Source organism: Neodiprion fabricii, chromosome 3 (genome assembly GCF_021155785.1).
Source record: "Neodiprion fabricii isolate iyNeoFabr1 chromosome 3, iyNeoFabr1.1, whole genome shotgun sequence".
Classification (NCBI taxonomy): domain Eukaryota; kingdom Metazoa; phylum Arthropoda; class Insecta; order Hymenoptera; family Diprionidae; genus Neodiprion; species Neodiprion fabricii.
In genome coordinates, this window is record NC_060241.1 from 36147934 (window position 1) to 36174908 (window position 26975).

General features: G+C 44.9%; 1 protein-coding gene and 2 long non-coding RNA genes across 4 annotated transcripts; 1 reads left to right on the plus strand and 2 right to left on the minus strand.

The window, feature by feature from the left end:
• Positions 1–533: 533 nt before the first annotated feature.
• Positions 534–17855, minus strand: LOC124177160 (serine/threonine-protein phosphatase 6 regulatory ankyrin repeat subunit B). Of its 2 annotated transcripts, XM_046559225.1 has the most exons (14): positions 17392–17855; positions 17051–17152; positions 14230–14331; positions 14007–14123; positions 12495–12695; positions 11044–11427; positions 10234–10554; positions 8748–9975; positions 6543–6718; positions 6041–6469; positions 4172–5198; positions 3377–3490; positions 1636–1903; positions 534–1244 (listed from the first exon to the last, which is right to left on the minus strand). In XM_046559225.1, exons 1-14 carry the CDS (start codon positions 17716–17718, stop codon positions 785–787), a joined length of 5256 nt encoding a protein of 1751 aa, XP_046415181.1. In that variant the 5' UTR covers positions 17719–17855; the 3' UTR covers positions 534–784. The 2 variants fall into 2 exon arrangements, with proteins under 2 accessions (XP_046415181.1, XP_046415182.1); XM_046559226.1 differs by lacking the exon at positions 3377–3490.
• A 5258-nt stretch (positions 17856–23113) lies between these two features.
• On the minus strand, positions 23114–25066 carry LOC124178967. The gene is made up of 4 exons (XR_006869927.1): positions 24829–25066; positions 24590–24745; positions 23313–23577; positions 23114–23251 (listed from the first exon to the last, which is right to left on the minus strand). It is a non-coding gene; the product is annotated as an uncharacterized LOC124178967 (long non-coding RNA).
• On the plus strand, positions 24293–26177 carry LOC124178968. Its single transcript, XR_006869928.1, has 3 exons — positions 24293–24370; positions 24438–24572; positions 26149–26177. It is a non-coding gene; the product is annotated as an uncharacterized LOC124178968 (long non-coding RNA).
• The last annotated feature ends 798 nt before the right edge of the window (positions 26178–26975 follow it).

Below are 26975 nucleotides of genomic sequence, written 5' to 3' on the forward strand. Positions count from 1 at the left end.
TCGGGTGTCACGATGATCGCATGCTCGAGACGGCGAATCAAAATAACATTTTCGTATTCCCGGGACGCAGCGAGATGTTATAAATTGATAACGCGTCATGCGTGAGGACGGATGAGGATAAAAAATATACGTATGACAAAACACCTATGAGTATAATGTATTTAGCGGGTCAGGGCTTGCCACAGCTATCGAAAATGCGAACTATAGACTAAGAGCATTGTTCGTCGAAGATGCGGATCGACACGGAAGGTTAACGCAAAACGCAAACCGCAAAATGCAATGAACGCTACACACATGCTTAAAAAAATCAGCCTTCAGGCGTTGCACATTTATTTCGACCAAATACATATCGTTATAATATGTACGTTTTCTCTCGATAATCTCAAATTCTCTGGTATAGTGGTATACATTTCACGATAACACTGTAAGGCAAATGGAGTATGGAATATTTTACATGATATTACATGCACCACAAAGCCCAATACTACGTACCGTTTACCGGCACATGCCTGATCGGACATACATACTTCTTTGGAGGATTTGACGAGAAGACGAAGTGGCAGTCAGTTTTTTCAAGGTCGTCTTCGATGTTGACGTTGAATGTGTAAATTCGCGTAAGTACGTAGACGGAGTAAAAAACAGTTGCCGCAAAATTGGAAAAGAAAACTCTCAGGGCACCCATCGAACGCTCTTCGCACGTAGACCACAAATTTGTAAAATTGATTCCAATGAGCGGTAGAAAAATATTCACCCATGGTCTGTTTTAGAGCGAAGTTGAGCTTTATTATATGGGAGGCGTGGAGGCCGTGACTGGAACTGTTGAGGCGTTAGAAGCCGTCGGTCGATTTTCGTCCTCGTTCTCATTCTCGTCATCTTTTTCATCCTTCTCGACTTCTTTTTCCGGCTCGTTTCCCGTCAGAGCTAAGTACTTCTTCCTTATCGCGTCCCAGTCGACGACATTCTCAATCCTGGTCGCGTTATTGAATGACAACTGGCTCCCAAGCGGGCTGAGATGAACGACCGACAATGCGACGCTGTCTTTTGGCCTCACTTGACCTTTCTTCACCTTGGCTAACCACTTTGCACCCATTTTAGACCGTGGAGACATTCGTCCAGTCCGACCAAGCCCCATCATGTGGACGAGGGAGGGTCGTTTGCGTTTCGCAGCCCGCTGCCGGCACAGTTTTATGAAGTACACGATCCATGTTGTCAGCAGATTCAGCGGCGACGGTGCCGTAGTTGTTCTGGAAAAATAAATGTCCTCTCATTCGTAAATTGCGCCCAAAAGTACGTTTCACTCGCTAGTAGAGCGCAGCAAAGAGCGACAGGGAAAAAAAGGAGAGAGCGAGAGAGAAAGAGAGAAGACACTCAAAGATTACCCGAGATAAAGGTGAAAAGGTATTGCAAGTGTCGCGGGAAAATATGCCGCGCATTATACAGTAACGCTCTGATCAAGGTTTTGCACCCGATGAAATTGCGCAGCGATTTTAGGTACAAAGAAAGTGCGCGCAAGAGCAGCGAGACGATAAGTATGTATAGAGAGGCAGAGATAAGAGCGACTGCAGAAGTAGGTACTCTTTAATTCGTATACTTAACCCACTCTCGATGCCGAACTAACGGATTGCCATCTCTTACCTGTGCATGTTCCTTATCAGTTTGCTCAGTCCGTATTTCCACTCAATGTCTGACTGGGCCTGAATGCGTTGGTAAGTGTCACTCATCATGGCGATAAGTAGATTAATCAACACCACTACCGAGACCAACATGTAAATCCCAAAGGCCAGCTTGAAGAGGACCGAGGTCCATTCGGGCTGCTTTGTTTCGACCTTGAGCTCCCCGTGAGTGGTCTGACCGAAGACCGCGAAGAAGAGGTACTCGAAGGCTAGTACTGGACTCATCTTTACTGGAATCCGATTCAACGTTGAATTTGTTAGGGGTTACATGGGTGCGCTACGCAACGTGGTCATGCTCATGCTACGGTAATTGCCATGCTTGGGCATTTTTCGTGCGCAGAGCAGCCATTGTCATTAATTAACACCGTTCAACAAGAAGACATCATGAATAAAGTAAACCAACAAATAAACGGAAAACAATAAGAAACACACGAGCGGAGCTGTGACCATTGTTGGCTTTTTGTTGGCCGTTTCGTGTACAGTGTACTGTTATATCATATGCCAAACGTTTCAACGTTTGCTGAAGGTACACGTTGTAATGTAACACACGTGTTGATTGTTTTAATTGCTAATATCGTGTGACACGAGGTGATGCGCTGTCAAACTTCAGGCTGCAACATCGTGTGTCAGGTAAATGCGTGTATGTATAACATCGCGGACGACACAGAACACACACGAAGGCATGTTGCGGTTATGGCAAGGCATTCGGCTGTAGGTGGGAAATGGTTGGATTCATGACTCACGATAGACCAACCTGGAATCACGTCAGGTTGGGAAAAAAAAATGATTAAATTCCAGTTTCAACGACTCCGCACATCTCAACCAGACGTATGCAAAGCGGACAAAAAAAATTCCTGTAAAGTGGATACGTTTTTATTGTACTTGGGATCACGATAGCGAGATGGATGTTACATTCAGGCCATGCCATGGATGTCTTCAATATTGTTTATTCTTTACGGAGGCTGCGTTTTGGCAAGAGCTTTGCAGCATGCGAGGATCGAAATGTCAGACACGATTATTGTTCCAGTATAAGATTCATTCAATATGCTTTTTTCATGTACTCAATTTTTCATCGGCAAATGGGTATGAAAATACCGATCATTTTAGATGGCATGCATTGGTATCACAGATCTTCAAAAAAATTTCATAAACACAGCTTGTTTCCAGTCGCAGTAGCCTGAAAATGCATCAAGTAGAAGACGCGGTGTCTGGCATATAACAATTTCGGGCGTGTTGAAAAAATAAAGTATAAAAATGATTTCGATTTATCAAAATGCGTAAAAACACACACACGCACACACAAAAAACATCAACGTCGATACAAAATGCATGAACAACGATTTGCACACGAAAATCTCCGTTTCCGGCTGCAGTGGTCAAACACTCAAAATCAAGTATAAACAAAAAGTACCCGGAAGAGTATCCCGACTTTGGTAGAGCTCACAAAAGGCACCCTGCATTTCACACTGGGGCTATTCGTGAGCTTCCAAGCCGTATCGATACTCTCGGGGTAACGCCGGGCAGTGGCGCAGGCAACAGTCCAAGGTATGTGTCAGGCAATAATGAGCACACGCACACGCACACAGAAAAAAAACCGACAAAATGCAGCGCAGACGAGACGACATCGAGGAGGGATTCCGCATTCACGAGATCATATGTAGAATTCAATCACGAATTCAGCATCGTCAGTCGTCAAAACTTACAATCTTTACTGCTATCGTCACAACACTCATTTTTTTTCTTGTATCGCCCGTAGCGTCTGGGTGGCGCTGACGCCGGCGTGTCCGTCATCCACTCTGTATAATTGGCCAACAAACCTATTACAATCAAGTTTGTTATACCCTTCGGTCCAGGACAATGTTTAACTCGTGTAAACTAAAATCTCAACCGTACAAGCTCGTAATTCTACCAGACTATAAAATTGTTCCCTAGTCACTCGTTAATTTCGACCCTAGATTCTCTCGCTTGTTAGATACCTGTAATACATAGGTATGTATATGTATGTACATATTTACATGATTATTCGCTCCATGACATTGCTGGTAATCATAGCGAGGTGTATGTGAAGGTCAACACGCCTGTTATCGCGTGGGAATATATTACCAAATTCGTTAAAAATGCTGATACCAAAGTCTGTAAGGCTTACGTGGCGAGGAAAATAATTTCTAAATTTTCACCACTTGAGCCTAGCTCAGTGACGTGATTTCTGCCAGCCTTAATGATTAAATTTTTGCGGTAAGCCTGTTTCACATGTCTTGAAAGAAGTATAGTTGAAAACTGAAACTACTGACTATCAGATTTTGGTAATCGGACAGCTGTACGATAAGCACAAAAGTTATGGAATTTCATAAAAATTTAACGACTGACGGAATCTGTGCAAGTATTTGAATAATCGATAAAAAAAGGTACTGATTTTTGAAATCTCAAGCGGTTGTTTATGCTGGAAAATATCAATTAATTATAGTACCGTTTGTGCATTTATGTCATGTCTCACTTACCATCGGAAAACGCAGCCTTTTTGGAATTCTCATTAAGAATTTGCTGAAGCGGTTTATTCTCGAAAGCCTGATTCAAGGCGACGAAGTGCATGGAAAATCCGAAGACGAAGATGGCCAAAACGGCGAGAAACCGAGCCAAATCCTTCATCAGGTTACCGATGATGATGGCCCAAGGTCCGAAGAGGTAGTGAAACGACAGGAAATCGAGAATCTGTACGCAGGCGAGCAGGAAGCTGATGGCGAAGAGCTGATTCCGCAGGTATAACAGAGTAGGCCATTCCACTTCCTTAACGATCCTAGCGAGACCGAGCAGGTGAAAAGCCACTCCGAACACTCCGAACAAAAGCACAGCCAGTTTGATCCATCCCAAACCACTTTTGTCACTCGGGTTCGTTAGCTCGAACAGTAAAAGTCCCGAAAGCATAACCAACAAGCACCACTCGTACCAGTAGGGCATCAAGTTACCGCGCACGACTGGATATATGGGCGTTATGCCGACTAGCAACAAAAACACCATCAGATATATGTGGGACGTGAGGTATGACATGAACTTAATGATCGGCACGTTGTTGTACTTGTGTCCCAGTGGCAGTGCAAACACTATCCAAACCGGCGGGCACACGAGGAAGGCTATAAAGAGCAAGATCGTCCTGAAGGCGTTCCACTTCAGGCTTCCCTGCCAGAGTTCCTGAAGGTAACGCTGGACCACTGTGTGCGCGATCACTTCTTTCTGTTCGTTCTCTATAAGCACGTCTAAAAACTCAACGTTTCTTCTGTCCATCGAAGTCAGTATCCTTCCAGCCGAGTCAGCACCGGCTGCCAAGGCTAGCAACTCGGTAGCCATCGATTCGCACTGCTTACCAGCCGCTATCAGATCCTTCGCCCTTTCCTTCTCTTTCTCTGACAATTTCACGTATATGTTTGACAGTTTGGCAGCCGTATCTACGGGCGCTGGAGAAACTAGCACGAACTCTTCTATCGACTTGTTGTTGTTGTTCTTACTGCAGACCATCATGTTGTAGACGAACTAGAAGAGCAAGAAACGGTCATCACGTGCTTTTTCAAGCTTGGCTAGACAAGATACGGCACTGACAAATTAGCTCTAACGATTATTGACTACATTCAGATAGCACATTGTACTAGATTCACAATTCCATTTAGTGCTGTCTGTCAGATCACTCTAGTAAGGATTTATCCGCGCGACAGATTAGTTAAGAATATCGCGTGACGGCAAAACGTTACGGTTGATATTTACTTCTTCAAATATCGACTTCTTCAACGGGCACGTTTCAGATAGTATAAGCGTGATATTCAACCATACGTTTATCTACATTGTGCTTCTGATGCCAGAATTGATATGTAAAACCCGGTCATATTCCTACGCTAAATTACCAACGTTCATAATGTAGTAAGACGCAGAAATGCTTCGATTTCGTATCCGATTCTACAAACGACGAATTATCCTGAAGGCATCCCGAACAAGATCGAAAGCAAATCGCTATTCGAAATTCAATAACTTCGTCTGAAAATAATTTCATTTGTAGAAACTAAACTTCGAACATTTCGATCTCGGGGCCTGGTTAAATAAATCTTACAATCAGACCTCCCACAATCGGAACTATAATACTACTTGCAAAAGTCAACCGCGAATACTAATATTAATTCGTATTATCCATTGTCTTTGGCAAGGTAAGCAAATAGCACGAGATCTAGCTGCGCTGTTTTCCAACTTCATGTGATATGGTAAGCTCGTGTCTAGTTTTAAAATATCACGAGACTGAAGTATCGCTTCCTAAGAGAAAAACCCTGGCCGCATTTCAGTTTTTAAAACAAGGATTTTCTAAATCCTTTCGAAACACTGATACTCACCCGTCTATCTTCCATAAGCGCATAAGTATCGTGTTCCTTCTCCATCAGATACTTGAGAACGTCATTGTGTCCTTCGGATGCCGCGAACCAAATCGGGGCGCTTCCCAAGTTGGTCTCACTCTTCGGGGATGCACCGCTCTCCACCAGAAGTTTCACGACATCCAGATAGCCAGCTCTGGCTGCGCAGTGTAGCGGAGTCCAGCCGTTTTTGTCGGTTGCATTAATCTCCGCACCCTGACCGAGCAGGACCTCCACCATTTGGTAGTGACCATGGGTGGCGGCGATGTGCAGCCCGGTTTTTCCGTGCCGGTCTGCACTGTGCAAAAGCTCCGCTGACCTGCTGAGCAACAACCCAACGACCGTGATATGGCCGCCAAAGCAGGCTAGGTGAAGAGGGTTGAATCCGTTCTCCGTTGTGGCAGCTTCGACCTGAAGTCAATCGACGAGCATTCGTTAATTGGTGAAAGAGTTGCGAGCTTTTCCCTGACAGATTGAGGCCTACCTGGACACCGGCGGAGTTGAGGAGGAGCCTGACGACGTTTTCGTTACCGGAATAAGCGGCCAGGTGCAATGGCGTCATGCCAGATTCAGACCCCAACTCTCCAACGAGTGAACCTCCCGTTGGTGGGTCAGACTTTACTGTTCCCGGGACGTGGGTGAGCAGCTCCCTGACCGTGTCTTCGAAATGAAATGACAAGGATTGATGGTATCGCGAACGTTTGAAATAGCATTGATAGTCATGGTGATTAATGGAATAAATAGTGAGGCGCTGTATCACTGCGCTGCCTTGAACAGTGATTAGTATAAGATATTACGAATTTTTAATAATTGAATGAGATTACCACTTCGTAAAGGTTCATTTGAACCGTGTAATGGATAGCGCTGACTTCGCGACGGTCTGACGTGCGCATCGTTTCACGAGGGTGTTAATCGTACTAATCAATGGCATATTAAGGGGAAAGTAATTAACCTAGAAATCCACTAACCAAGTTTTGAAACGTGGGGTATAAAAAAGTTAGGCTATTATCACGGGGGCATGGCATGGGGTGGAGCACGTTAAAGGGAATTTCACGTTGCAGAGACGATGATATTGCGGATAAGATATATATGGAAAACAGTTGGTATAAATATGCACTAATTACAGATTTTAATCTCGTTGCTTCTTTCCTCGGCCGTCAGAGTTTATTTCTACGCTTCAGCCCTGGGAATTTTTCGGGTTTTCGATTCACCATTCTTTGTATAAGCGACAATCTGCTGTATTGAATTAAATCTAATTCATGGCATTTGTAATAAGTATTTGAATTATTTTTATTATGAAGTCCGTCCACCGTTTCGGTTAAAAACCAATAATCGGTGGAAAAGAAAGAATAACACGAAGAATTTCTGAATGGGTTATCTTTAGCTGAGCTTTTTACTGTAGAAAATTTACACCCAGTATTGCGTGCCGTTCGGAGTGTCGTGAGATCATCCGGTCGTAACAAACAATCTCGATTATTTACGTAATTAAGGAAACTTGTAAAATCCAACGGGCCTAATCTTGGATCTCCGAGCATACCGCATTTATTATAGTTGCACAGGTAAAAACTCCGACATTAAAATTTTATCGCCATGACTTTCCACCTAAAAAGTAAATCCCGAATAATGTACATCGCAACGTTAACTCCGTCGCGGTTTATAGACGTGGATAAGTATAGGCATATTGGTATCCAATAGCCATTCGTTACAACGTCAAGCTTGAATTAAAAATACGTATGAATATAACCAAAGTTTCTTTTAATTTGTTATCGTCTCCGCATACCTGACACGCTACCCGGTATAGCCGAGCACACCCATTTCCGGTAAATCATCCTGGCACTCACATTTTTGGCAGACCGCGAAATAGTTAGATTGCGTGCGAGGTGACCTTGACCAAAGCTCGCCTTGCGGTCGAACGAACGTCGAAAGGGCGTCGTCACGCGAAATCAAGTCCGCATGAGTCCCCCTTTGCTCGACTCGGTACAAGATGAGCAGCCGACCCTGAGCAAGAACCGTTTTCTTCGGCCACCTTCCCCCTTGATTTACCCTTGACTAACATCGGCCGAAATTATTAGCCTAAGCTATTCTGGTATATTGGTTAATAGGTCAATCAACCTTCTTTGGCTACTCGCCTCGTTATCTTCTGATCCAGATCTCGAAAGAAACCTTGAATTCATAGCACGACAGTTTACTAAGTGTTTTTTTATGCAGCAGCAGGGGTATTCTTATAGTAAGACGGCATTGGGAGGTTGCATTTGTCACTCAGGATGCCGATTGTCCGAATTGATCTGGAACTTGTTAATTCCGCGTGAGATGTGGTCTCGAAAATCGGCAGAGCTTATTCGCAATACATTTCGTTTCCGATCGTAAAGCGGAAGAGGTGAAAGAGTAACTGGCACGTTAACACTCGTTGACAGTTGGGAAAATGGAACAGCAAGAATCGCATGTGACAGAACGAGTTAGGGACCAAACAAATTACTATGTCATACGTTAGTCACGAAGTGAATAACAGTGTACCTTCTCACCCTGCGATCAATTTCGATTTTCCGTTCACCTTTATTTCTCCGTCGTCAAGAATGATTCACGTCCTATCAAGATCCAAGGGTGAAATGAATCAGCAAAAGCGTTGCGAATCTAGACTCGCTATTAAGCAAGTTTGTGTTTTATCAGAAAATCACAATCTACAACTCACCGGCTTGCCCGAAGTACGCGGCCACGTGAAGCGCGGTAACGCCCAGTTTCTTGCTCGAGATTCGTAGAGACTGGGACGACCTCATGACCTCCAGTACCTGGCCGTGTCCATGCTGAGCGGCCAGATGAACCGCCGTAAATCCGGCCCTGTTCTCATCCGCGCAAGACGCACCGGCCCTGACCAAGGCTCTGACAACTTCGGCGTGACCACCTTCGGCAGCAAGCTGGAGCGGCGTAGCCTCGGTGAGCTTGTTTCTTGCGGAAATTACTCCCTGGCGATCAAATTTCATCAGTTCCTCGATCACCCTGACGCTACCCTGCATAGCAGCGATGTGAGCGCATGTGTTCCCGTCCTTAGTACAAGCCATCACGAGACTCGGATGCCTTTGAAGAAATAGCTGCGCCACTTCAGAGTAGTTGTTCATGGCGGCCGCATGGATCGGTTTCTGGCCTTGGTCATCAGTTGCGTCAATGCTGGCACCAAGGTCCAGGAGTAACTTGCAGACCTCGAGTTGACCGGCGCCAGCGGCAAGGTGCAGGGGGGTCTGCTTCCGAAGGGTCAAGACATCGATGGCAGCGCTGTAGTCCTGCACGAGGAACCTGACCAGATGGGTGTACCCGTTCATCGCAGCGAGATGAAGCGCCGTCCTGCCCACCCTGGACTTCGAGTTTATGAAGGCTTTGCTAGCCAGAAGAGCATCGCAAACCTGGAGGTATCCCCGTTCCGCCGCAAGGTGCAGCGCCGACCTACCCTCGTGGTCGAAGACGTCGACTCTCGCATGGTTGGCCAGAAGGTTGGTGACCAGCTCCATGTGGCCTCGATGTGCTGCTATCAGCAACGGCGTCCAGCCGATGGAGTTCTGCCGGTTCAAGGCCTTCTGAACATCGGTCGTCGACATGTGGGCTATCATCTCAGACATGACCTCGTTGTTCCCTGCCAAGGCACAGTGGTGGAACGCCGTCTCCTGGACCTGCTTCGTCTGGAGCGAAACGTCTGCACCTCCCTCCAGCAGCGCCCGGACCACGGCACGGTCATCGCCCAGGTTCGCCACTTCAGAGGGCTCGATCTGAGCCGCGTAGTGGAGGCCACTCGCTCCGTCATGCGTCACGCTGTTCACGTAAGCCGTAGCCACCTCAACCCCCTTCCTCTCCTTCACAAACTCGATCAAGTGTCGGGCTACGTCCGCTCGACATCCTCTGCAGGCCAGATGTAGCGGCGTTTCACCGTTCTGCGGGATGAACAGAAGATGCATTCTGCGGTACATCGTGAAAGATGACAGAAGCGAGCGTCGTACGTGACGTACGAAGCGCACTGCGATTCAACGTTAACGTAAATAATTACCCATGACGGAGGTGCGTGTGTTCTGAGTAAAGTACATGACAGTCGTGCAGCACTCGCAACTCAAAATGGTGTAAAGAAAAGGGTGAAAGCAAAGCGATTCGCGTCCAAGTTTTTTTAAACCGTCTGACGTTTGACTGCGGCCTACTTTTGACTTAAACATGGGGTCTCCTCCATCCTCGAGAAGGAGCAGCATAGTGGCCAGATTCCCATGGCTTGCAGCTACGTGAACGGGAGTCTGTCCGTCGTCAGTGGTTAGGTTTGGTCCTGCACCAGACTTGAGAAGCATCAAGGCACATCGGTCTCCATCAAGTACTCGCGCGGCTATGTGAAGCGGTGTTTCCCGCATTTTTCCACCCCTAACATGGACTTCGGCACCGTAGCCCAACAGCGTTTCTACCACAGATGGCTTGGCACTTTCCACCGCAATGTGCAGAGCGGTGTAGTTGTCGTTCGTCGTCGCGTCAACCTGTGAACAAACAAAGATTTCGACTGGCGATCAATGCGCTCGTGGATAACGGCAAGCAAACCGAAGCGCTCATTTCTTGTGCCACTCCTGAACGGAGTCGATAAATTTTGTAAATTCGTAATGTCATCATTTTGTCCAAACCATCTGGAAGCCGATTCGTGATTATTGGCTGTAGACAGTTATTGGATTCGTGATTTTTATCTGAGGAATGGACATTGTCGGCGATGATCGAGTCGGTTCCGCTTACAGCTGGACGAAACTTTATCAGACGAGGAATCTTGTTGGAGCATTGGTAACGCTTGGTGAACACGCACGTTAATTTCATAACGAAATAACTCCTAAGGTGCTCGCTAACTATCCGCACTCTTTGGTAAGCGAAGTGCCCGTGATCCATTCGCGATTGATTATTCCATCAGTGATTTTTCTCCTTCGCAACACGAAGAGAGAGGAAATGGTGTCTAGGTAAACGTACTAAATGAAAATTCTTACCTTTTCACCTCGTTGAAGAAGCGTGCTGATGATCCCTACGTGGCCATATCTTGCCGCCGTGTGGATCGACCTCGCTCCTCTTTTGTTAGGCATGTGTAGGTAGACCCCTTTTTTAAACAGCATAGTGGCACATTCCGAATGACCGTTGAGCGACGCGATGTGCATCAGCGTCGATCCATCCTTCGTTCTTTCAAAGATGCTGGCCTTGAACTTGTCTGCCAGGAGTTCGATTATAGAGGCATGCCCATTTTCGGCGGCAAGGTGCATGGGGGTTCGGTCCTGATGGTCAGTAATCGCTGCCGAGGCTCGGACACCATAAAAATATTTAACGAGCGTTTCATCGCCCTCCGCGCTCGCGATGTGCAGGGCAGTTTGACCTTCACCCTGGAAAAAGCACGCACAAAAATCACCACCTATAATTAACCGAGACTCAGACCAACCCCTATACTTCCATTTCTTGTAAATTACGTAATAAATTAACTAGGTCCCTTTGAAACGGTACCAGCGTATCACGTACACCATAATAACAGGTTTCGTTTTTTCACCGCCAACGTTCAATATAAATATTTGTGAATTACGAAAGTTTAATTAAACGTCAAAAATAATTAATTTCGTAAATATCAAAGTTCTGTACACCAGGAGAAAAGAAATCTCATCTAAGTCACCGCACAAAGATTAAATGAAGACCAGTTGACAGTTGTGTAAATTAATGAGAAGCTTACGCGGAATGATGGAATTAGTTTTATCGTATCTCAGAGGACTGTTAGCAGATGAAAGACAATGGTAACGATAAAGAACACCTGATTGAAATTAGAAGGGAACGCGGTTCCCTCGAAAAAGACGTTCTCTCGGTTTTAAGTGGCAGCCGACTTGTCACCCGAAGCTTTTCGTCGACTGAATGTTGTGCCCGGCCTCGTCGACGACGCATTGCGACAATTAGCCTCATACATTACGCATACAGCCCACCTATGGAGTCCTCCCACCATAGCTTCACTGATTACGTATTCCATGACGCACTTGACCGATGGTGAGAAGTCGTTAATTTTGTTATTATATGTGAGCACATACCCCCGCAATGCCACGGTACGGTGCTTCATCAACGTCGCCAAGAGTTCCCAGTTGTTTCGACATTTCAAAGGGTGCAAACGGATATGTTTTCATAATGTAACGATGTGACAACGAATCAGTTTCGTTCCGCCAAGATGCATTGCCGAAGGTTTGGTTTCAGGGACACGTCAAAACTAACCACTTCCTAGTTGTACACGGTTATACATTATATGACTATGGCACAAGCCAAATATCTTTCGTACTTATGGTAGAAAACTTCATCTGTTGACCTGCACTCTGATTTAAAGCAGGGTTAATAACGAAATGCGTGACACGAAAGGCTCGTCGGAGATTGCGAATTGTTTGAATTTGTTGAATCAATCGAAAAATCATTTTACACTCACGTTTTGGATGTCAACGGATGTTCCATAGTCGACGAGGATGCGGACCATGTCTACGTCTCTTCTCCTGGCGGCCAAATGAAGAGCGGTATCCCCAGCCGGTGTCGTGGCTCGAAGCTGCTCCGCGGCTTGCTGGGCGAGGAGTTCGCGACACATGGATTGATTGCCCGCCTCAACTGCCAATAGTAGCGGAATTTTTCCCCTCTGAAAGAAGAGATTTTTTTTCCATCAATTCGCGTGTCTAGTTAACGTTTTAAATGGCCGTAGAGCTTCACGGAAATTACGAAATAGTTGGGACTGAAATGCGACTAGCGACCAAAATCAGGCAATGGTAAATTCATTCCGAGTGAACAATGGTAGCAACCTCGTCAGGGCACACGGTGTTCTCCAACGTAGTTTTGTTGACGTTTTTCCAATTCTTTCCGACTGCGGCTTGAAGCCGATTCCGATGGATGAAGTCGGTGGTGTGAATGGTCTCCGATTTATCCGATGCACGGTCACCATCTTCGGACGTCTTCGTCGACATAGCTTCATAATGGTGGACGTGAACGTCTCGTTAAGCCCGGAATTTTTAGCGGTAGAAATTTACAGCTACCCTCATCTTGTCGTACCGTAAAAACACCGCCATTGTATCTCTATTGCGTGAGAACTGATCGGTGTGCTAATTTTTTGTTCCTGCAGTCGGGAGTGACGACGAGTGGGGTTTAATCGAATCGTTTGAACAAACTGCTGTACTGTCAAAATCACAACAGAGCAACAAGACAAAGGAGAAACGTCACGGAAAGACAAGGCTTCCGAGCGATCGAATCGCGACTAACTCGAGTTCGTGGTTTGCAGCTCGGAATCCGCGAATATGATATTCGATCGACTAAAACGCGACTAAAACGCGACGAAAACGCGACATCAACAGCGTTTACATAGCACATTTAAAGCTCGCTTCTTCTCCTGATATAGTATTATCTACTTATACGCATACTCGCAATCTGGATTGTCCTCTTAAGATTAGCTCGTTATCGTGACGGGGAATCGATATCCTGAATGCACAATTTGTAGGGGAAATTCCCGAGCATCAACCTCCGTAAAAATTGAGTAAAACTAAAAGAAGAATTATGGAGGCCCGGACCAAGACTCGGTGGGCGTCGGTGCCAGGCCGCGATACCTCAGGGCGGCCCCGTAGGTCACGCGAGGTGCAGGGCCACCCCCGGGGGATGGCAGTCCCGCGATCTGAACACCGTCATCTATCTATCACCAGAAGTTCACCCGGCAGGATCGAACGTTGGACAAAGGAATGCATTAAACTATCCCTTCCTCCTGAAACTTTTCCCTCGTCCAAAACAAGCAGATCTCCAAGTTCCACATACCGAAAAGTTACAATAAACAGTAACTAGCTGCAGGAACCGAGGTGTTATTTTTTTACACTTGTCACCGTCACTGATTCAATGCTAACGACGCTGACAGCGAGTGACATTTGACATTATGCGTAAATGCTATTGCACACCAAATCTTTGTACTCACCCCATCGGCTTTAAGTCTGATATCTTTTCCTGCCGCGGCAAGAAGTGCTCGAAGAATAGATGTTGCCGTTCCAGTTTGTCTAGACGCCACAAGATGAACGGCGGTCTGTTGTCTGGCCTGTAGACAATAATGGTTGAATGGAAAAGTTCCGCAATTAAATCAAAAAACAAACGAACAAAAAAAAAAAAAAAAAAAAAACAAGTAGCGATTAGAATCCACGTACCCCGCCTGTAGCGTAAGGGTCGACGCCTTTCTTGCTAAGGAGTAGCTTGACGACATCCTCTCGAGAGAACATGGCGGATATGTGAAGGGCATTGTAGTTGTCCTAAAATTATGGAGAAGTAGTTAATAATCAGATGTAAATGTAAATAGGGTACGTAGTCTGAACCCTGATGGGGAATGAATGTAATCTTATCCAACGGTTACCAGACAAGTAATTATCCAAGAGGTATAAGTTTAGTGTCGAACACGTTTAGTTGGCGATTAGGCGCACGCTTCTAGTTCCGTTTCAATCAACTCGAAATATTGTTTTCAAGGTGGATAACAGGTATCGCCTAAGTTTTCGCCTAGTTTCTTAACGATGAAACTTCTGCTGGCCATTTGCCTCTTCGTTTACTTCCTATCGATTTTAATTACTCAACCGAATCACGCGCTATATCTTGAGTGTATGAGGTAGACTTGAAAGAATTCTGGTTTCGCGGTTTAATTATTTTTTCGTGACCTCTGTTGTTGGTCATGTTGAATTTTGGTGATTAACCAGAGCCAGTAAAACATTTGAAGATACCGTGATAAGTTGTATGTAAATGCCTTTGCAGCGATTTGCAGTATCTGGTTACGGAAAACAAACAGTAGCAAGTGAGGACGAAGAATCTTGAAATATAAAATATTTTTTCTTTCACGATCGTAATATTCGCGTAATCGTAGCTATAAGTCGGAGCTAAGGCTCAGCTAAGGTCATAACTCGCGAAGGCAGCCAACATAAGGCCATAGGCGAATACGGGAGTAAATTGCATTTTACCGCGCCCAGTATTAGCTGAAAGTAGCAACCAGCCCTCATTCCAATCACTGTTTATTAGCATGCAATTTGAAAATTATGTCGGGCACGAGGGAGCGGTGCTTAGAGCTCAGCTAAAGATCGATATAAACAAACGCGTAGGTTATACCGATCCCCTTGAATAACTCTTCAGGGTGTACAGTACTTCGGGCCGCATCATTGTTGTACATCATGACTCGCCGATTTTACGTAGCCGGAGCTTAGAACTCGCCAATGAACCACGAAAATCGTGGAAAGCTATCGGAGCAAAATTAACACTCATACGGAACATGCAAGCTCCCTTCTCTCTCCATGCTCAAGACATCCTCTTCGTAACAGAGAACCCTGCATTATCGACTTTCCGAGAAGAAAGCAAACAATTGTGATGTATAACGTCTGACACGCACGGATAAGTTATACGTCACGCGGTTCAAGTCCGAAATCTAACAGAGCTTTATGGCCGTGGTGCTGCATGTGTCCAAGGTGTTCCGAACGCTTAGTTTATGTTCAACCAATAAGAATAAGAAAACCAAACAAAGTTGACCAACGTAAGCAAGCTTATCGAGTATCATTTTCTATGGATAAAAATAATCACAAGGCACTGCAGCGGCACGACCATTCGCGAATGATAATACATTGGGTATTGTTCAAGCACCTCACACGGTAGCCACGGTCAAAAATCGAGCACAGAATTAGCAACCCTTGGCTCGTGTCCGATGAAGATCTGTGCGCCAACCAACCGTGGGCACGCCAAGTTTAGATCGCCGTTTTCAAGGCCTTCAAAGTGAGTAAGTGACTGTACAGAGCGGCTCAAAGGGACCGTGTGATTAAAGGGAATGTATGCAAATGTGTGAAATTATACCGATCGCGATTAATCCCTCGTCTATGCTCTTTAATTTCCAAAATTTTGGAACCTTTATACGTTCCCTAAATGGAGCGTAAAATTACATGCTATATATCAATCCTTGCATTTCGCTGACTATTATTGAAGCTTTGGCACAAAACGAATATTTCACGCCAGGCTTGTATAGCCGTGAGTCTGAAACACACTTCCGAGGGTATATAGGCCAAAATCGAAAAAACTACTCTGAAAGTGGAAAGCGAGCCTCACGCCAATCGGTAATTCTAGATCCGCATAAAGCACATCCGGGAAAAAAAGATCCTGCGGTAGAAAATCGTGAAGGAATAGTCGAGGCCTTTTTTGTCGTGCTGTAACTCTATCGAAGAAGCAAATCATGTAGTCGTGAAACTCTACTTATGCTGGTTACTTAAATTTCTGGAAAGTGAAAACTTACAAGATAAAAATCAACTTAAGGCCGTCATTCAAATTGTTGCATATTTTAATTTTGCCCGTATTTCGCAGTGCAAAAGTCAATAATAAATAGACGAAGGTACAGACACAGTTCGATGCTGTTAATGAGTTGACTAGAAACCATGTTAGACTTGGGGTTTAGAATAAGGGGTAGTACAAGATTGCGTGAAGTGAGGCCAAGGCCGGGAGGATTAAGTAGGCCGGTCAGTCAGTGGGTCAAAAAAGTGGTGCGATTACGTTCACCGATAAAGAAGCCCGCCCCCCGCGATGGGCGTCGATCTCGAACGGCTTGCAAATCTTTTGAGGTCGCATGGCATCGTTTTATAACTTTAGCAGACCTTCACGCCGTGCTGAAATTATTCGCCATTCTTGTAATTGGGGTCCGTTGTTATAAATTCACAACGGACGTGACGCACAAAACGGCCCTGCAGGAATCGCGAGCTTGCGATGTTTGACTTCGTGTAATTAATGCCGACAAAGCTCAGCCACATTTTCTTGAGGGATCTGATTTCCGTGATACTATATTTCTTGAGAAGCCTACTATTCCGAATTCTGCTGATCGTGAGTTGAAAACATTGTGAAAACGATATGAACAAACATTCAAGTTATAAGATGAAACCTGAAAACTCGAAGGAATGGACAGACCGACATCGGCGTTTGAACTCGATTTCACTAAACAAAGTTTCTGATGATACTTACGTTATTTCGACAGCCAACATCGGCGCCAAGGTCTATCATTCTGTCCAGTAATCCTGTTCGATTGTCTTTCACAGCGTACATGAGCGGTGACATGCCGGTCGTCTGAAAGAAAAATTGAAAAGTTCATACTGTGTTCGATATTCACTGATTTTTTCCAATCAGCTAGATTTTCCGACAGTAAAAGAATGTGTAACCCCATGGAAAAAAAAATTCTGTTCGTTGGTGAATGAATTCTGCTCAGTCAATCTATTCCCGATTCGAAGACTAGGTTATTTCGACCGAAACGAATTCTTTTCAACCCTTTCCAAGTCACGGACTTTTGGCACAAGTGGAAAACTTACCGGATCCATGACGCCGGCTAACGGTGTCGGATTTCCTTCTTCGCCAGCACCTTGCGCCGCTTTTTCCAGGGACTTGAGGAGCTGGTCAACCGGGGCCCATTCGCCACGTGCAGCGAGACCCAAAAGTCTTTGGGCCGCTTCCCTGGACGTTGCCCCAGCAGATCCTGGTTTGCTCCCAGGCTGCTGAGGCTCGGCGCTGCTACCCCCATTGCTGCCGGTTGCACTGGCTCCAGCGTCATCTTTGCCACCCGCAGGGCTGTCTTCCTTGCTCGAGGGATTCTTCTTATCGTCTCTACTGCCCGAAGGCTTTTTATTCGAGCTGCTCATAGCTTATCTCGATCCTCGAGGGGGCAGGATCATGTCACAGGGGTGTTCGATCCGAATAAAAAATTCCAAGGAATCATTTCAATCATTTCCTATCGATCAAATGGATCGCTGCGATCCGGCCGGCTTCGCACCCCCGATTTTCATCGTGACGTATTTTAGAAAAGATTCATGTCATCATTCGGCTAGATTTTAACCCGCCTGAAATGTGCACGCGTTGTTTAATCATCAAGCCACGTAACCAGGGATTAAACCTTGGCAAATAACGCGCCGTCCGTTCACCACGTCGATTCCGTGAACACTCAGATCACAGAGAAACGGTACCAAGATTAAGTCACTTTTTAAAGGTGTTACAGATCACAAAGCACTATAACGAGGGGAAATCGAGAAGATAATATTCAACCAAGTAACAATTTTATTCCATGTAAAAAAAAAAATGGACCGAGCCTGTGTTTCTCGCAAGGACGGTTTCCGATGTTCAAAAAGCCCGCATAAATCACTCGTCGAACATCAGGCGAGCACCAGAGCTAGGATACGATGCTAGCGTCGCGGGCGTCCTCGCCTTTCTGAAGACGCTCGCACCAGAAGAGGGTGGCTTTAAGCTCGTCATGGCGCCGATCAGCCAATCGCAGTGCTGCCTCTGGGGTTGTGGGCGACCTGTGCATGCAGCAAATTTCATCGTACACGGACACAGTCGGCACCGACACCGAGACGTTGGCACAGGATCGTAAGAAGGCGGTGGGGATAAGGGGCGGCGGGCAGGTTGCCGTCAACACGCGACTTCCGGCGCAGGACTAGGAGACCTGCTCGACACGCCACGCGAAGAACGGCGGCCCTCCATCCTCGTCTGGAGCGCGATTCGCCATGTTTTGCATCTCTGTTCGCGCCGCTATTTTTCACCGATGAGTCAAGTTCAAAAACACCCTGCAGTCCTTTCGCCTTCTCAATTCTCACTTGCGTCTAACCAGCGATCCGCAGGTAACTGAGCTTACTCGACTCGGTCTGCAAGTGCCAGGGAACGGTTTTGCACGAATCACTCTTCGATCTGGTAAAACTAATCTGTGTCAATAAAAAGATTTGTCTTTACCTTGCTCTGTTCTTTTGGCTATCACGCGCTACTGGTCTGATGTCAAAATTGATCAGTCTCATCGAAGCCTTGACTGGTTTCATTCAGACCCTGCGGCAACGTCCATTTGCACGAGAGGAACAGAATCACAGGAGTGTAATATCATATGAATATCATCATGACACATGGCGTGGTTAATTTGGTTCTTCTACATCAAAATTCTGCTGCGTGTCCGACACTATCAGCGTATCACGTGCCTTTTCTGGCTTTTAACTCAGCTTTTAGTTCGGCTTTTATTCGAATGGCTGCGTTGCGGGTCATGACTTAGTGTCGGATGTCTGATAGCGGTCTCACAGCAGAACCGCATTGCGGCTAACTAGACATTGTCCACTTTGAACTGTAAATGTATGTATAATAGGTATAAAATATACTGACAGCGTTTTGGACGTGGATGTCCTTATACATATTTTCTGCTTGACGTTCACAAATGGAACGTATCACTTTGATTCACGGTTTTGGCCCATTTACCTCTTATTGCTGAGCGAATGAGAGTCAGAACGAAGGGGCGCGACTCGCTGATTATTTAACGTGGTTTACATAGTGCACGATGTAACAGTTTGGCATCATGTTGTCAGGGAAGACGAAATTGTAGAAGTAGAGTGGAACTGACATAAGTAGTAGCAGAAGTAGTATTTACTTGTTCAAGCTCGGGTTTGAGCTGTAAAAAAGGGTTACAGTATTGTACACAGTATTGTGCGATAGGTACTTACCATAGCTTAGCGTCTCATCCCGTGCTTTATAATCGGTAATATTTCCAGTTCCAATTCGCACGAAACGCTTCACATAATATTCAGAATTTATACACTGTTTTATTATGAGCGAAGTATCCCTTAACATAAATGCATTTCGGTGAGCTTTATAATGTTACGTTCCGTGTCAAGAGTTTCTATACCCATCAACTTTTACATATTAATGTATTCAATAAGTTTTATATTACTGTGATATATGTAGTGAGCTTCTTCGCTGTCGATGTATTAAGGTCATACAGGTAGTTCAAGAAGGTATGGATTGGTTTTTTTTTTTGGAGTCTGCATCAGTCTGCATCAGAGAATCACGCTCTCTCTTCGTTATACGCTGGGCAGTTACTGAGCATATGGTACAAATCGTCATGTCTAACAATACACCAGCTATAATATTTCGAGATATGTATACTATATTTTTTGTCTGTAGCCATGATTCTAGTGCTATAATTATTCAATAATCGAGTCGACGCTGTTACTCTAAGAGTGCTGAGAGGGATTTTTAGGGTCAAATATATATTAGTAGATATTGGACTTTTGAAGGAATTCAGTAACGCGTATTGCTTTGCTTGCAATATAGTAACTGGGAGGGACGCCCAAGTTTCCGTTTTCCCGATAAGCTCGAAATAGTACTTTCTATGGCATGTCTGTAAAGTAGATGTTTTTATGGCAAAGATAATCATTTCAGTACTGAAATCTTTATCTGAGCCTAAAACACCTTACGGGTGCACCACATACCACATATTTTTTCCGGCACAGCGTGAAAAGTCACTGTGACGCCAATTGAGATCCAGAAACAGAAATCAGAGCAGATGATGTCGATCGACGTCAGCTTCCGGCGAAAATGGAACCTCTTACATATCGAATCCGGGCTCCTATCCGTTGCTCGAGAAAACAGTGGGCCAGCTGCTCGACGTGGCAGCAGAGAGATTTCCTAACAGAGAAAGCGTTGTATCCGTCCATCAAAACATGCGGATGACATTTTCGGAGGCTCGAAAAAGGGCCGACAAATTTGCCGCAGGGTTGAAAAAGCTGGGCTTGAAGAGGGGCGACAGAGTTGGAATTTGGAGCCCCAATTCCATCGAGTGGAGCGTGGCTTTCTTGGCCATTGCCAGGGCTGGATTCAAGGTGGTCGGAATGAACCCTGCGGATCAGCTGAACGAGTTGATATACGGCATCAACAAAGTCGGGACCAGGGCTGTCATTGCAGCGGATAGTTTCAAGACTCAAAGTCAGTGTCCAACTCCGAACACATCGTTATAGCCAGTAAAAAGCACGTGAGGTATATACCGGATTATTTCCGTGATCCGTTCCACAGCGACTCCTAATTGCAGGCAAATCAGGGTACAAGTCTCGTCGGCTGAAAGCAACAAGAAACCTCATGTCAAAAACGTCGTATGTCCTCGGGAATCGCTTCGGATATACAATGTTGTTCACCGAAATTCTGAGATGGCGTTCTTTTGAAACAGAATCTGACTGTTAGAGTGGACGTGTACGCTGATTTGCCTATAATTCGGAGTCTTTGTGGAGCGCATCACGGAAATAACCCATTTACGATGTTTCGTACCTGCATCTGTTTTCCACTATACATATATAAGGTACATTCGACGTTCAGTACCCAATTAGCTTACCTTGAGAGAGAGAAAATTGCCGATTAGACAACGTTTCACTGCGGGAATGAAAATTTTTCGAAATTAGATATAAAGTCTTAATTTTTCGCTTCTGTTTATAAAGTCTTAAGTTGTTCACCGATCTGATGTAATATTGTACGATAGTGCATTATGTCAATTAAAGCTCAGTCACGCTTATCGCGACGCGATTTGACCGTGTGTTATACGGATTTCATCACATTATACCTAAAGTTGACATGAATCTCCGTCTCAAACTTAGTAGTATAAGGCCGTTGTCGATAGCACGTACACTTTTCAAATAACCGGGTATGTGCGATAAATCGAGAGACAGATTTTTAGCTAACGCATTTTAATGTATCTAAAATAGGTTAAACACAAGCGTTGTGACTGGAGGAGCTTATTATTAAGATTCAGTAAAATATGTTTGAACTTGTTGAGTGTATGTATAAGAGACGTTACGCATCGCCAGAATTCATGGCCACGGAGAAAACCGTTTTTTTTTTCTACGCGTAGCGTAGGAAGTGGTATAGAATTTAAATTCGTAATTAACTTGATTATCCAATTCTTTTATAGCCCTTTCGCTTTCAGCTTACAGCTGCGTTGTTCGACAGCACCAAGATTGGATCGATATTTATTCAAGGTTAATATCAAATAGGATCCAGTTAACTTCACAGCAGGTTTCGCCTTGATGAGGATCAATGAAAATTCCCAGCCAAAGAGATGGCTGCACGAAAATGCAATCAACTTAAATTAGCGGAAAAGCAGAGTCAATTTTTGCGAAGCAATTTTATTTCATTTTGACAAACAAGCAGTTGATGTAGACCGACTTCATACACGTGTGTTACACAGGCTTGAAGTAAGCCTTGGGAAACTTCCGGTTGGCGTTTGCCTGCTTCACGGTTCGATGAGCCTTTTTGCAATAAACGGTGTTTCTAATATCCGGCAATATTTCACTAGTTCATATACTTCTCAGGGATTCTCCCTCTAATTTTTATTCCTTATTGGTGCGTAACTAAATGACGTCGTTACAGACATTGGCCTGATTTCTATTTTATCATGCTGCAGGGGCTTTTGCCCAACCCTGATAATCAGTAGATTGAGTCAATCAACTAATATCTAGCGAAAAATGTTGAACTAAACTGACTCGGCGAGCCACGTAGTAAAAGTAAAACCAAAGCCGAGCATAATTTATTACCACGTCATACATATCGCAGGAAGGGTTGATTTTTTATGCGGGAAAATTTGGGGGTGCATAACTTTATGGCTCAGTGATTCCCAACCTGTATCCCCTGCACAAATCAACGTCAGTCTTTGAGAAAAGAATATCAAGGTCGTGATGCAAATAAAAATTTCCGGCCCGATTCAATTTCCGTGACGACTAATCAGGCGTGAAAGAAACTTTGCGGTGCGCAGGAAAATGTCTCGGAATTTCTTTCCCTCACCGCTTTTCGCAGCTGTTTAACTCGCTGGGGAAGCACTGTTTCAGAGAAATCGATTGGTATCACGATGAGGGGTTGGAATTTAATATTCAGCCTAGTACAATTGTAAAACGCGTGACTGAATCCGGGCAGTCATGATAGTTTGTATTTTCTGCTCTCATTGCGACGCCATGAACCACGCATAGTTTAATTAATCTAATGGACAAACGGGGCGGCCGAACTTTATCAAGCTCTGTAATCATCGCGGAAGGGTAAATATGCTTCCAAGAATGAAAGTTTGAACAATTATTCGTTCAAATTACACACGCAGATTACATATAGATGTGAAGAATAACACTCGGGATTAACTTTCGTGAGTGGATTTTAATTAATTTTTTCTAAAAAATTTCATCCATCACAGTGGCACCAGGAGATTCGTCGACGTCGAGTCCCTGGCCAGCAACATAGAAGTGGAAGCCATCGGTGCTAAACAGGGTGAAATCTCTCCCGAGAGCGGCATGGTTATTCAATTCACTTCCGGTACCACTGGACGACCGAAAGCTCCCGAGGTGGCCCACAGATCATACGTAAACAATTCCAGGCAGGTGAGATTGGGGGGTGCTTCATTGGGAGAGGATGATTTTTAGACGCGTTTCGAGGTATTAGCGATATGCTTACTCACCTGGTGACTCGTAACTTTAACTTTCATTGTATACGTTTTTTGCTGAACAACTACGTCGTATAGAAACGACGGCAACGAAAGAATGAATGGAAATTGCGGTGACGCGTCAAGTTAGGTTTGGCGACTTTTTTGACCTTCTACAAAGTCAGTCGCGACGGTACATCCTGGCAAATTCTGTACCTCGGTTATGATTTTTCAGCATGCATTCGAACGATTTGTAATGCAGCCCGCACATTATAACCAACTCGCAGGCATGGCTGAAAAACTTAAACAAAGAAATAGGTAGGAATCAGATAAACGTAAATTCTTTTTTCTCACAAGAATTATCGCGGCACAACCAGTTGCAAAAGTGCATCTGCACACGGAAGGCGAAAACTTATTCGCTTCGTGCTTTGATCACAACAGACTGTGTATGCTTCAGTCACGAGCGTAATCTTTCAAGATTTCTCAGGACTCGGAATTATCACGGTAATTAGCATTGTTCGCTGATAACGATGGTTCTCACCAAGCTTCATTATCAACGTAGAGGCCTATACATACATGACGTGGCCTATTTTGAAAAGTCCTTGACATAGTTCTAGTGAACATCAGCAATGTTTCTTTTTTCCAGAATGTTCAAACGGTGTTTTGTAATTCTGATTGACAGCTCATCGATATTATACCTTGTACTGAGGGACCTGGTACACGATTTACATTGTCACTTCGCATAACTGCAAATTACCCGTTAATTTCGCCATTTTAATCTCTTAATGAAAGATGACAGGTGTCAATTTCGAATCAAAACCGGTTTTCAAATTGGAAGAATAAACCCAATCACGGTATAAACGTAAATTTCTCGTCTTATTTCCTTGGCAGGCTGTTCAGAGGTGTATGCTGAGTGACATGCACCATCGGATCTGTCTAGACGTTCCGTATTTCCATGCGTTTGGTCTGAACATGGGACGAGCGACGAGTCGGCAATGTGGAACGACGGTCATGCGTGCTGGACAATCCTTCAACTCTAAGGAATCGGTGAATGCCATTGCCAGAGAGAAATGTACGGAACTCCTACGATGTGGGTAAGGCGAAAGTAGGAGATTAATTCGGTGCGTAGGGAACGGCAACACATTAACCCGATTGTTTCAGGTGGATTTAGTGAGCACGCAGCAAGAGCTGAAGGCTCCGATTGGCAAGATTTCGATCGGTCTGACCGGCGGCTCTCCAGCATTGCCGGACCTCTTCAGGAGAGCTAGAGAAACTTTCGGGTTTGACTTCATGAAGGTAGGTAAGAGACTTACACATTAGTGTCGCCTCGCCGTTTCGCTGCTCGATCTGGATTCACGTGGACATAATATGTTTCCGAACGTGAACGAATCCCATTCATGGGAGCTCGGATCAATTCTGTTTCTTCTCGAACTCCAAGCCTCGCGAGCTGACGGAGTTAAAAGCTCGATCTGTAAAAAGGTCCCGATTCTAATTACCTGACCCGAACGATCAAAGCATCGGGCCCTTATCTCGCCAGCAGCGTGGCACTTACCTCGGAGGTGCACGTGGCCTTACGGCGTCCACTTTGAAGTGGTTATGTGGCAAAAGTAACGCCGGTTAGAGTCGGCAATGAGGAAAGGGGTCGACGTGTGGTAGGGCGAGGCCAATGACTCGGTCATTCATTCCTATCTATGCGAAGATCTTTCGCGGGAAGCGGGATGCATCGGAGTCGAACAACCCGCGGCTGCCTGGTAAGCAAGAGCATCGCATGCGCGTGTGTGTAGAGGCTGCGTAACAATCCTCCCACACATGGAGCGTCGATGCGGCGAGACCCGTGGGCGATCGATAAATTGATTCTTGAATGCAAATTTTTACCCGAGGTGATTGGTTCCTTACATGTAAACCGTGTTCGTACATCTGCCCAGCACGTGAGGCGAATGAAGTTGTATAACGATACCGGAAACAGGAGCAGAACTGATCGGAGATGATCGAGTAATTTTCCACGCCCCCGCACTGCCCACATACGTTCCAGTCTGAAAAAGCGACTTTCGTTTGCTGGGTTAGCTGTAGGCTTGCTGAAGAATTTAAGACTCGGCAAAAATTGCGTCACTTAAGTATTCGCTCAATGGGAACCTTGTCTTTCGCCAACCAAATGGAAACATTTAAATTTCCGGGTCTCTTATCCACGTTACGATGCGAGACTCGCTCTTGATTCTTGATCGTTCTCCACGGGTTAAAAGACTGAAATTCAAAGGAAGCAAGTGAGGCGGGGAAATTACTTGGTTACTTTGCAACTATGGCAAACTGATGATTCTCCGATACCGCGAATGTGAAGGACGACTTTGCGGACCACTTCTGACCTTGTTAATAAGGTGCGTGCACGCAGTTATCGCTCGATGCATGGCCAATTACGAATGAAAGTTCCAGTCGAATCATTCGTTCGAGACTGAGTTCAAGAGCCATTTAGTGGCCTACACCATGACACTGACCATGTAGGTTAAAATTAGTTAATTGACTCGGAGGTGTGCCAAACGCGCAGAAGACTGATAATATGAAAAGAGTGAAGATGTAGGAATTGGTAGAGAAGTTGCAGCGACCACCAAACGAGCCTCATAGCCTTGAGATGCTATTTTGGACTTGCTTTCACATCGGTTTGCATTGATTCAAATTGCCGAAGCGCCAGTCTTTTTAAAACGCGGCAATGAAAACATTCGTTGCGTAATCAGCAACCCGCAGGCTGGGCACGTGCCGCAGAACTTTTTCATCTGTAAATCGCCACACCAATTTTAACGATTCGAAAAATAACGTTAACATGGATTTAGATCCCTCTAACCATCGGACTGACGACTTTTCTTCTTCTCTCTAATTACAGTCGATATACGGATTGTCCGGAACCACGTTCATGAGCTTGCAGACACTGCTAAACACGCCCGGAGAAATTGTCGAAAAGAACGTTGGACAGTTATCGAATCACACCGAAGTCCAGGTGACTAAATTCCTCTTCAAAATGAAACAAACCTCTTTGTAGATTTGAGAATTTGACCAGTTAATAACTGCTCAAACACAAATTTCAACTTGAGCTTGCTAAGCAGCAAGATGGTGACCAATTTCATGTAGGTACCATAGTCGTAGTCACTGCCCACGAGTAAAAATCGCTATCTTTTTGATTTTTAATTCATTAATCTGTGTGGACATATGTTATAATCGTCTGAATTTTGATGCTGATAGCATAGACCACGTTAATTGATCATTCTCAAAACTTGAATTGAAAATTAGAAAGAAAAGGGGAAAGCAGAAACGACCGAATAACGGTTGGAATGCGCAAAATTGGAAAATCGATCTTGGTTAAAATAGTTTGCTGGTACTGATTAGGGGCGGTGTAAACATATTTCCGAAGGTGCGTAGGCAGCGTCTGCAGAGTTTTGGTGCATGGGGATTTGGAAAGCCTTTGCGTGGTGCTACAGAGTGATATTTTATTTACGACACGAAACCGGTGCAGGATCTACGCTTCTTCGGTAAAGCCACACATAAGAGAAAGCCAATAGCATGCTCGCATCTACCAGTCAAACAATGTACCAAACTGATGACACATATTTTATGCCAAAACGTATTGCTTTGTACGTACCAGCTGCCGCGGCACACTCGTGACATTCTACAGTTTTTATTGACTTTTGGCCTGTGTCAGTCATCGATGTTTTG